Here is an 11,727-nt window from a genome sequence, read left to right as displayed (position 1 = left end):
GTTTGATTTTTATGAATTGCGTGTATCATATATCTATGATGCAATTTTTTTTATCGTTTTTTCATTTTGTTAAGGTGTGAATATAATGTTTTATTCTTTCATATGTCGTCTAATTTTGTTAATCTTAGTTTTAATTGTTGTTAAGTTGAGAATATAGAATTTTTTTGAATTAAACCGTGAACTTATTGTATTAAGACTTTTAATTTGATATTGTCGGTGTAAATGCATACTTTTTGTGTACTAAGATGTGTATTTATTGTCTTAAGCTGTGAGTTTTGTGATTTAAACTATAAATTGGGTGTATTAAGCTGTGAATTTTCTATTTAAACAGTGAATAGACTATATTAAGCCGTGAATTGACTATATTAAGTTGTGAATTTTGTATATTAAATTGTGAATTATTTTAAATTTGTGAATTTTTTTGTATTAAATAGTGAATTGACTGTATTAAGAGTTTTAAGTTGATAATATGATTGTAAAATTATACTTTTTGTGTATTAAACTGTCAATTTATTATATTAAGACTTTTAATTTGATAATATGGCTAGAAATACATACTTTCTGTGTACTAAGTTGTGTATTTATTGTCTTAAGCTGTGAGTTTTGTGTTTTAAATTAAAAATTGAATGCATTAAACTGTGAATTTTGTATTTTAACAGTGATTCGGCTATATTAAACTGTGAATTTTTTGTTTAAACTGTGAATTTATTATATTAAATTGTGAATTTTGTATATTAAATTGTGAAATTGTTGTATTAAGTTGTAATTTTTTTGTATTAACCGGTGAATTGACTGTATTAAGAGTTCTAAGTTGATAATATGGTTGTGAAATTATACTTTTTGTGTATTAAACTGTGAATTTATTGTATTAACATGTGAATTTTGTGTATTAAGTTGTAAATTTTGTGTTTTAAATTGTAAATTAACTATATGGCTGCAAATTAGTTTTTCTCCATCATTGTTGATCGCACCATACCAGATCTACATAGATCTGATCAGATCTGACATTTAGATGTGATTTCATAAAGCTTTTTGTTTTCTAACAAGCTTCCTCGCCGCAGATCGTCTGAAAAGCCACCAAATGTCATCAATCTTTTAGATTTAAAGCCAAAGACGCACCAATTTCTCAGATGTAGTTAGATCTAGGTGTGCTTGGTGCATTTTCAGATAAGTTATCCTCTTTTATGATTCACATATATATTTTTCTTTTGATGTTTGTTTATGAAGTATGAGATAATTTATGTATGTATTAAAATATAAATGAGTTGTTTATACACTGAAATATGAGATTATACTTGTAAATAAGTTGTGAATGTATTGTATTAAACTGTGAATTTGTTGTGTTAAGCGGTAAATTTATTCACAGCTCAGTATAATAAATTCACAATTTAATAGATAAAAATGTCTCTAGATATGAACGTATAATTGTTAGTATTAAATTAAAAAATATAGTTATGCATATATATATTTTATGAATTAAACTATGAATTATTGTATTAAGCTGTGAATTTTATGTATTAAATTGTGAAATGATTGTATTAATTTGTGAATTGGTTGTATTAAGATTTTAAATTTTTATGAATTTTCTTTTTGCTTCTGAAATATGAGAAGAAAGAATCATTATACACATATATGATTTTCTCTAATTTTAACTAAATTATATAAAATTTAAATTGTGAATATTATGTAAATTAAACTTTGAAAAAACACCAACCTCTAGATCTAAATATATAAATATATGTTTTAATTAAGAATATGACATTTTTATGTATTAAATTGTTAATTTTTTATATTAAGGTTTAATTTTATATATTAAACAATAATTGATTATATTAAGTTGTGAATTGACTGCATGTTGTTGTGATTTTTTATATAATTTTTGTATTAAAATATGACTGATTTATGTACAAAAATCTGCATTAATTTCTTGTGAATATATTTATTTTTTATGTTGTATAAATATGTAAGAATGCCTTAGTTTTTATAATTATTTTGCATTAACTTCAAAATAGGTGAATTAATGAATGTAGTATTTAACTTGTCATTGCCTGACTTTATACAAATCTCATTTGGAAGAAAGAATTGTTGTAATGTTGGCACAGGTGGTTGGTGGCGGCGTGTGGTGGTGGTAAAGTTTGGGTTTGACTTCTCTGAATTTGAGAATTAGTGTAAATTAAGTTCTATTAAGTTGTAATTTTGTGTATTAAACTATAAATAGACTGTATAAAATTGTATTTTATATAAGTTTTGTGTTAAAATATGAATGAATGCATGCATGAAAATATTAGACCATTTTTTTTTTACGATTTTGCCATTTTCTTACCAAAAAGACAAAAATCAGGATTTTAACGTACTTGATAATATTCACAATATATATTCACTTATTAAATGAGGGTTCTTAGGGTTCTTAATCTTTTGTGGTTCTCATTTGAACCACTCCCTATATATATATATATATATATATATATATATATATATATATATATATATATATATATATATATATATATATATAGCCAAAAGAAAAAAAAATAGAAAACATTTCAATTTAAAAATTAATGATCAGATAGGAAATCAGGAATAGATAAACACAAAGAAGGAACTCCACACACAATTGCTGTCCAAAAGTGTCAAAGTTTGATGAACCAAAGACAATCCATCATGTTTGCTTTTGAGAAACAAACTACTTTGCAAGAAAAAGAATACCGTACTCGTTTGAATGCTTCAATTGATTGTGTTAGGTTCCTACTCCGACAAGGGTTAGCATTTCGTGGTCATAACGAGAAAGAAGACTCGGACAATAAAGGTAACTTTCTTGAACTATTACAGTGGTTAGCCGATCGATGTGATGTTGTAGATCGCGTTGTGTTAAAGAACGCACCAAAAAATGCACAAATGAAATGCGGTGAAATCCAAAAAGATATTGTGCAAGCATGTTCAGATGTAATTTTAAATGTTATTACGGGAGATCTTGGAAATGACTTTTTTGCAGTTTTAGTAGACGAGTCACGTGATGTGTCATGTAAAGAACAAATGGCATTGGTTTTGCGGTTTGTTAATAAAAAAATGTGAAGTTATAGAAAGGTTTGTTGGCCTTAGAAATGTTAATGACACTTCAACTTTATCATTAAAGGCTACCATTTATGATATGCTTTCAAAATGGAATTTGAGTCCTAGTAGGATTAGAGGACAAGGATATGATGGTGCTAGTAACATGAGTGGTACATTCAATGGATTGAAGACTTTGATTATGAATGAAACAAAATTTGCACACTTTGTTCATTGTTTTGCTCACCAATTACAATTAGCCCTAGTGTTTGTTGCAAAGAATCACACGACGGTTAATGATTTCTTTGATGTGGTTTCTCGTTTGTTAAATATTATTGGGTCTTCTTACAAACGACGAGATAAATTAAGAAAAAAACAAGCAGCTAAAGTTATGGCAGCACTGGCTGAAGGTATGGTTAATACTAAATTGTAAATTATAATTATTTTTAGTTGTTTATACTAATTATTCGACTAATTAAATTCGTATGTGGTTTATTTTAGGTGAGCTTGAGAGTGGTACCGGTTTGAATCAAGAAGTAGGTATTAAACGGCCATCTAATACTCGATGGAGTTCTCATTTTGCATCTTTATTAAATATTTAGACCATATATGCTTCCATTTGTGATGTACTTGAAGACCTTGGTGAATTTGATAGTGATCGTGATCGTTGAGCTGAAGCAATTCGCATCTTAAAGTGGTTAAAATCGTTTGATTTTGTGTTTTGTCTACATTTGATGGTTAATATCTTGGGAGTGACGGATCATTTGAATGCAATACTACAAAGAAAAGATCAAGATATCGTAAATGTCATGAATCAAGTAAGTAGCTCAAAAAAAGCAATTCAAGAAATTAGGGATGTTTGATGGGAACCACTTTTAGAGAAAGTTACTTTGTTTTGTGCTAAAAACGAAGTTAAAGTCGTGGATTTCGAAGATGAATATTATAATGGATACAGTCGTCGAAGAGGTTCACAGGTTAGTAATTTTTGTTACTAGAAACTATCACATTGATTTATAAATTTATTGTCTTTTATCATTAGTTACTAATATATTTGTATATATATTTTTAAGGTTAACAACTTGCACCACTATCAAGTTGATGTATTTAAGGAGGTGATTGATATGCAACTTCAAGAGCTAAACCATCGCTTTAATGAAGTAAACACGAATTTACTTCTTTCAATTGCTTGTTTGTGCCCCCATTGAATCTTTCAAAGCCTTTGATTTGGATAAAATAATGAAAATGGCTGCACTTTATCCGGAAGAGTTTCCAACAGAATATGATCTTCGAGTTCTTGAAGTGGAGCTTGGAAATTACATTAAAGATGTGCGAGAAGACGAACGATTTAATGATTTGAAGAGCATTGGAGACCTTGCCAAAAAGATGGTCCAAGAAAAGAAGCATATAATATTTCCCAAGATTTATCTTCTTGTGAAACTTGCATTAATCTTACCCGTAGCAACAACAAGTGTGGAACGTGCATTTTCAGCAATGAAGTTAATAAAGACTGATATACGCAACAAAATGAGTGATCAATTTTTAAGTGATAGTTTAGTGTCGTATATTGAAAAAAATGTTTTAAAAGGCATCGGTAATGACACAATTGTGAAAATGTTTCAAGATATAAGACCTCGTAGGGTTCAATTGTAATAACTTTATTATAACTATTGAATTGATGTTTAAATATTTTAGGCATGCAACCCGACCCGCCACCACTAGTATTCTTTAATCTTTCATATTTTTTCAATTTCATTTACATAAGGAACCACGTGGTTTTTAGTTCTAGATTCGCCACTGGAGTGTACACGGGGCATGATCGCCTGCTCCATATGGGAGTGTTGTGTAGCTATACGTACGAGGCTCGGGGCCAAGTTAGCACCTCGTGCTTATGAAAGACATGTAAGCCATGTCGCATAATCCTTTAGTTATCAATATAACCACATATTGAAAGTTCAATTTAAGAAGAGAGAATGTGAGAAATTCATCCTTAAAAGGATACTAGAGAGTTTAGAGAAGCATGTAGTCGCCTGTTGGCGGAGGCACAGACGGACGGGGACAAAAAATTGCATTGTTTCATTGTTTACTACTTTCTAGCCATCTAGGATGTAAAAACAACAAAAGAATGAAGATGGGGGACCGGAAGGAGACAAAGAGGAGCAATTCAGGTGAGCAAACAGTAGAGAAGCTACAAGAGAGGGTAGAGACCGGGGCAGACCGAAAGGCCAAAAAAACATTGTAATTTTTTTTATGGTTTTTTTGGGGTCTTTTTCTTCGCTTTGGATATTTTTGTTCCAACCTACCATGTTATTTTATCTTGTATTTGAATCAAAAATTAAAAATATATGATGATAGTTATAGAAAGATTTTTTTTTGTTAATTGCCCTCCTAAAACATATGTTTAATAATCTGGTTTCATTATTTCAAAATTCTGTGAATCAAAATCATATATCAAACCCAAAAAGTTACTAAAATTTCTTGTGTTGCCAACATTGCACTCATAAGAATTCCAGCTATAAGTTCATTAGTATGTCCATGTAAAAGTTATAGTATAATCTTTATAAAAAATTCTAAAGCAAGGGGTGTCAATAGACACAGGTGGTTTCAATGTATGTAAGTTCACCCTTGACCAGATGGGTAGTACATCAAGGCGGAGCACCCTACTACAGTTTGTAAACTCATTCATGCACTCTATGGACTCAAGCAAGTCCACCATACTTTGTTTGACAAATTGATAACCTCACTACATCAGTTTTGGGGACAAAAATTGATCCTGTTAAATACGCATGGAAATATAATTGAAAATTTTGTATTCACATCTCTTAACTATTGGTTACATTTAACAAAAAAAAATTAACGACTTGCTAAAAAGAGACACTCGAAACCTCATACTAGCCCTTGATCTAAACATACAAAAATAACAATCTATTCCTATGCAGCTACACCTATCAAAAACTGCATCTATATCTTTTAAGAACATGATAGATCTCTGATATCTTTTTGTCAAGTTACTTACTTGTTCTGTGTGGGATTTGATCTGCTTGGTGGTATCCTCCTAAAGCTTGATTTCACCTTCTTGAAAGGTTCCTTTCTGTTTGCATGCAGACCTTTGAAAGTACTCTCTGAAGATGAAGAAGTGGAAACTACGCTTGTAGATAGAAGTCGTGTTGCTTGAACTTGAACGAAACCAGGCCATGAACCAAGAATAAAGAGAAGAGCCAGAAAGAAAGCAGCCATTGTTTTAGAGTGAGAATCCATTCCTGAACAAGTGATTGGATTTTGAAAGCATATGTAGAGGTTGCAGAGAGATCATGTGATGGATCTTTGACTGTAGTATTCAAAGTTATTATTCAAGATTAGATGTTGTCAAGAGTTTCAAAAAAGGGGTGTGGTCACATGATACGGCACGTGATAATATTATATAATAGCAGCACCTTTGTTGGAGTGTATCTGACTTTGTGTGAATATTATATAGACTTATAGTTGCTTAACATTGTACTTGCAGTCTAATTGCTCAACTGGCAACTGGCAAGTGGTGGTGAAATTGTTAAAGAAAACATTAACTGATGAGTGCGGTTTCCTCCTTATTTTGAACATCCTGCTCACTGTGTCAGCGTAGGATCCAAGGTAAAGTTACCTAGTTTTCTAAAATCGAAAAAACAAGCCATATAAACTATGATGTTGTAAGAGATGACATAATTAAATTTTCAACTGTATTGAGGCGTTTCTCATAATAAAATCGGGCTTTTTTTTGGTTCTCGTATTTCCCCATCTTTATTAGTATGGGATAGTATTGCAATTGTAGTAGAATTACAGGACCGGTCCTAAGATATTTGATGCCCGGGCAAAAAAAAAACAAAAAAACAAAAAAAACGCCTTCAAATTACCAAAAATTATATAATAATTAAATCAAAGTTAATTTTTTTCGAAGAATCTTGGCGATAGACAAACTACAGCTAAGAAATCAAAATATTTAGTAATTTATTACAAAAGATTGTTATTATATAGAATTATATGTTAATAACTTCAAATGAATTTTAAATAAAATAATTAGAAAAATGTCAAAATCAATATTATTACATAACATTCTAATAAAATCAAACATATAAACCATCTAGCCGACTATGTGTTATTATTTTTTTGATTGTTAAAGCAAAGTAAAAATAGGTGAAAAAAATTGAAAAAAAAAAGAATAATTGAACACGTATTTGATGGTGTATTGCAAGGAAATAAACTTTGAAGTCGGATTAATTAAAACAAAAGATCAATAATGTTGTAAAAAAGACTACTACTCCAGGGAATTGAACCAAGGTGCTTCATCAAATAAGAAAATGATCCTACCAAGTCCACTGGAACTTGATTTAATTATTATTAAACACATACTGATATAAAATTGGGGCCCTCAAATTGACATGGGCCCTAGGCAGTGGCCCAGCTTGCCCCCCTCTTAAACCGGGCCTGTCTATATATCTCAAAATATTCTAAAAACATTTTGACTTAAATGATTATGCAGCTTTTGATTTCGTCTCCATTTAACCACTAAACATCTAACTATGTTAAATTAGACCTTGAACTCTATGTTCGTTTTGCCTACTGCGACCCCTGCTGGTTAGCCGGTCTCTCTCACTGTCACACCCCAAAACCAGAACGGCGGAAACGTTCGGGGGTGGAGGACGTCATTTATAGTATCACAACAATGAATAGTAGTAAACAAGCAACAACATCATCCATTGCATTAATAATATAATTTAATACAAGCGTGTTCTGTGAAGTGTATAAGACACTAAAAATGTAAATCAAAATAAAAGATGAGTCTTGAACGAGCTCCATCTTCTCAAAACCTGGCACCGGTACCTGTCTACTGGTGACCTGAGAATACAAGTTATTTTGAAAGAGTTTATCAGCTTTAAAGCTGGTGAGATCATAAGTATTTTAGTGTCATTGTTTGTATGAAAGTGTTTGTAAGTATGTGATGTATAAGTTTGTAATTGTTTGAAATCTCCTAGAAAACCCTATGTTTTCTACTAAAAGTAGTCTTCTACCAAGGCATCAAATGTTTGTATGAAAATGTTTGTATGTACTTGATGTATAAGTTTGTAAATGTTTGTAAATATTTGTATCTCCTAGAAAACCCTATGTTTTCTACTAAAAGTAGCCTTCTACCAAGGCATCAAATGTTTGTATGTGTATCTCTTGTAAGAGTATGTAATTTCCCAATTCTGACTATCATTAACCAAAAATATAGTGTTTACATTACTGTTCATCGTGAGAAGATCACAAAGTGAATGCAATGGGGAAATAAAATAGTACTGTAGTGTTGTATTAAGTAACTACTGATGTACTAACTACCTTAAACCAATTGTTATTTAAAGTACCATGTGATATGTTTGTACCATACTACCGACTAAAAACACGACGATGAAAGATGTCGGAAGAAATGACATTTGGCACCCGTAGACTTGCAAGTCCCACTGTAGCGAGCAGCAAGGTGTAGGATAGTCAATCCAGTATAGATCTATACACAAATTCAACGCTCTCCTTCTAGGAGACTCTGGATACAAAACGAGCCATGGCAGGTGATGCCATGCCCCGTTACGTGGCTCACATAACTGTTGTAGTGTTCTTGTATATGTATTGTATGTCCTAGCTGTATTGTATGTTCTCTCTCTCTGTCTAGTATGTATGTAAGTTCTCTCTGTTTCTCATAATAGTATGTTCTCTTGTATAATGTAAAGTATGTACTAGCTGTATTGTATGTTCTCTCTCTGTCTAGTATGCATGTATGTTCTCTCTGTATGTTATCGTTTGTTTCTCATCACTATATGTTATGACTCATGAATGAACTGACTCATTGTATTTTTCATTGTTCTAGTAATAGTATTTGTAACTTCCTAAACTATACCTATTATAGTTTACTAGCAATGTTGTTTGTATAAATGAACATGTTTGTATACCTTTGCTACCCAAAGGTATTGGACTGAAAGAAGGAACTTTTGTATCTATACACATATGCATAATATATAACTAAGATTCAAACGACCTTCGGACAAACAACCGATACCCTAAGACCACAACCAAACAAGGAATAGGAGGTAGGGTGAGTTATCAGTCCTAAGTCCTTTGATTCCTACTTATATAACTATATCTACATAGATACACATTTAACAAAATATATTAGTTTAAAAGACAAAGAAGTTTTGTAAAACCTTTTGAAGAGTTTTAATAAATATTGATGACTTGATGTCATTTCATAAAACGATTTGAAAGCAGTTTGCATAAAGAAACAAGTTTGATAAAGAGTTTAACATGCAAACGTGTTTGATAAACATTTTGAAGTAGTTTGTTTGATAAACCAGTTTGAAAAGTAAGAAAATCCATATGTTTGATAGTCATTAATCACATGTGATTGATATAATAACTATACTGTATCTACTTGTATTCCCCCCCATAAAAACATTTAAAAGGTTGATTAAGGGGTATGAACTCACATGTAGTGAGTGGTTTGGATGAACGGATGGTATAGGATGCTAAGTGTCAAGTGAAGACTTGAGCACACACACGGATCCTATTTAACATATATTGACACATATATGTATCCAATTAGTCACTTAACAACTAATTAATTAAGTAAAGACACCCTAAAACATGTATAACACTTTGATTCAAGTGCTAGGAGTACATTAGGGTTGCATCTAAGGGGAGTATGGCCTCTCATTGGAGTTTTCGGTCCAAGTAGGTTTTCGGCCCAAAGGCTTTTCGGCCCAAAAGGGTTTTCGGTCCAAATGGTTGGCCGAAAACTCATGATGTTTGGTGATTTTTAAGGGCTTTCCACAATCAATGAAGTGTTCTAGACTCAATACTAAGTATTAGGAAAGGCTTAATGTCATTTTAAACCCTTCATTAAGGTTTTCGGTCTAAGGAGATGCACTAGACCGAAAACGCCTTTTATTCTTGGATAAATGATGATTTCAAGGCCCTAAATCAAAAGTTTCAACTAGATAACAAGTATAGGGAAGTAATACTTACGATTTAGAGGCTAATAGAGTTGATTTTGGACCAAAACACTAGTGTGTGTTCTTGGTGTTCTTGGTGTTCTTGAAGATCTAACCTAAAAAAGATGATTTCATGGATGAAATCAAAGGGTTGTACTAGATAAAGCTTTGTAACAACAAATCAAATGGAAAGAATTCTTACAATTTTGAAGATCAAAGTGAAGAACTCGATGATACTTGAGAGAGAATGGATGTTTCTAGCTTTGAAAAGGAAAGAATGATCCAAATGATCATGAAATATATATGTAGGATGGGGTTTCGGTCACCTTGGCCGAAAACTCTAAGGTCTTGACCGAAAACTCCTTTTTGAGGAGGTTTTCGGTTTGCTTCATGACTAGAACTTCAACCAATTCATCCTAACACTGATTCCTTTGATGTACTAAGTTTAGAATACTCGAATAGACTCCAAATAGGGCTAAAAGTTAACAAACAATACTAACTCTGATAAATTTGAATGTTTATATGATGCGACATCGACCTCCGGCGGATCTTCTGGTCTTCTGCTGCGGCGGAGATCTGACATCACAGTGCAAAGTCATTAGAGCCGTCCCAGGGACTGTGCCCCGGGAGCGGACTCCGACGGTCAAGTTAGATCAGCTAGAAGATCTGAGATGGTTCTCCATAGCTGGAGGGAACCATCTTGGTGCTAGTGGTGGTGTATGGTGGCTGACGGCGGCGGGTGGCGGCTAAGCCACCCGGCCGGAGTGTAGTATGGCGGCTGAGCCAAGGGGAAGGATCCTCCTCCATGGAGGAGGTACTGTTCATTATATAGGGGACAATTAGGTCAGGCCTTGGACCAGCCCAATTCAGGCCCAGCAAGCAAGGAGCTGGGGGAGGCCGCCCGGAGGCGCCGGGCGAGGCTGGCAGGCGCGCACCAGGCATGGCTGGCGGGCACGCACCAGGAAAGGTTGGCAAGGGAGCCCCAGGCTAGGCCGGCAGGAGAGTCCCCAGCAGGGCTGGCAAGGGAGAGCCAGGCCGGGCCGGTGGGAGAGTCCCCAGCAAGGCTGGCAAGGGAGCGCCAGGCGAGGCTGGCGCGCCGGAGTTGTCTAGGCCATGCTAGTGGACCATATATCATCATTATACAAGCTAGAAATTTCGGATTGTCACATCATCCCCCCGTTAGAAGGAATTTCATCCCGAAATTAGAGTTTAAGCAAATAAGTAGTTACAAATAACTAAGTAAAAAGATGAGGGTATTTCAGTTTCAACTGATCATCGCGCTCCTAAGTGAATTCAGGTCCCCGCTTGGCATTCCAGCGAACTTTCACTATCGGGATACGGATTTGTTTCGTTTGCTTGACCTCTCGGTCCATGATCTCTACTGGTTCTTCCACGAAGTTGAGGCTCTCGTTGATTTCGATCTCGTCGAGTGGGATCACAAGAGTCTCGTCGGACAGACACTTTTTCAAGTTCGAGACGTGGAAAGTAGAATGTACGTTACTGAGTTCACGAGGTAAGTTAAGTTTGTAAGCTACAGGGCCGATTCTAGCGAGAATCTCGAAAGGCCCTATGTATCTTGTATTTAGCTTTCCACGCTTTCCGAAGCGTATTAAGCCTTTCCAGGGTGAGACCTTCAATAGAACACGGTCGCCCACCTAGAATTCCAACGGTTTCCTTCGTTTATCTGCGT

General features: G+C 33.7%; 2 protein-coding genes across 2 annotated transcripts; both read left to right on the top strand.

The window, feature by feature from the left end:
• The first annotated feature begins 2,661 nt into the window (after positions 1–2,661).
• Positions 2,662–4,253, top strand: LOC145105496 (uncharacterized). Its single transcript, XM_079042587.1, has 5 exons — positions 2,662–3,050; positions 3,100–3,458; positions 3,550–3,588; positions 3,928–4,022; positions 4,119–4,253. Exons 1-5 carry the CDS (start codon positions 2,662–2,664, stop codon positions 4,251–4,253), a joined length of 1,017 nt encoding a protein of 338 aa, XP_078898713.1.
• A 37-nt stretch (positions 4,254–4,290) lies between these two features.
• Positions 4,291–4,777, top strand: LOC145105495 (uncharacterized). The gene is made up of 2 exons (XM_079042586.1): positions 4,291–4,694; positions 4,741–4,777. The coding sequence occupies exons 1-2, from the start codon at positions 4,291–4,293 to the stop codon at positions 4,775–4,777; spliced, it is 441 nt and encodes a 146-aa protein (XP_078898712.1).
• The last annotated feature ends 6,950 nt before the right edge of the window (positions 4,778–11,727 follow it).

Source organism: Lactuca virosa, chromosome 4 (assembly GCF_052849685.1).
Source record: "Lactuca virosa cultivar CGN04683 chromosome 4, Lactuca_virosa_CGN04683_v6, whole genome shotgun sequence".
NCBI classification, from domain to species: Eukaryota; Viridiplantae; Streptophyta; class Magnoliopsida; order Asterales; family Asteraceae; genus Lactuca; species Lactuca virosa.
This window is presented reverse-complemented; position numbering and strand designations above follow the sequence as displayed.

Excerpts from the sequence above, each read along its gene's own strand:
- LOC145105496 (XM_079042587.1), top strand. The coding sequence starts at position 2,662 with ATGTTTGCTTTTGAGAAACAAACTACTTTGCAAGAAAAAGAATACCGT. Across the intron at positions 3,051-3,099 it reads CAAATGGCATTGGTTTTGCG|AAATGTTAATGACACTTCAA; the intron begins GTTTGTTAATAA and ends TGTTGGCCTTAG. Across the intron at positions 3,459-3,549 it reads TATGGCAGCACTGGCTGAAG|GTGAGCTTGAGAGTGGTACC; the intron begins GTATGGTTAATA and ends GGTTTATTTTAG.
- LOC145105495 (XM_079042586.1), top strand. The coding sequence starts at position 4,291 with ATGGCTGCACTTTATCCGGAAGAGTTTCCAACAGAATATGATCTTCGA. Across the intron at positions 4,695-4,740 it reads AGACCTCGTAGGGTTCAATT|GCATGCAACCCGACCCGCCA; the intron begins GTAATAACTTTA and ends TAAATATTTTAG.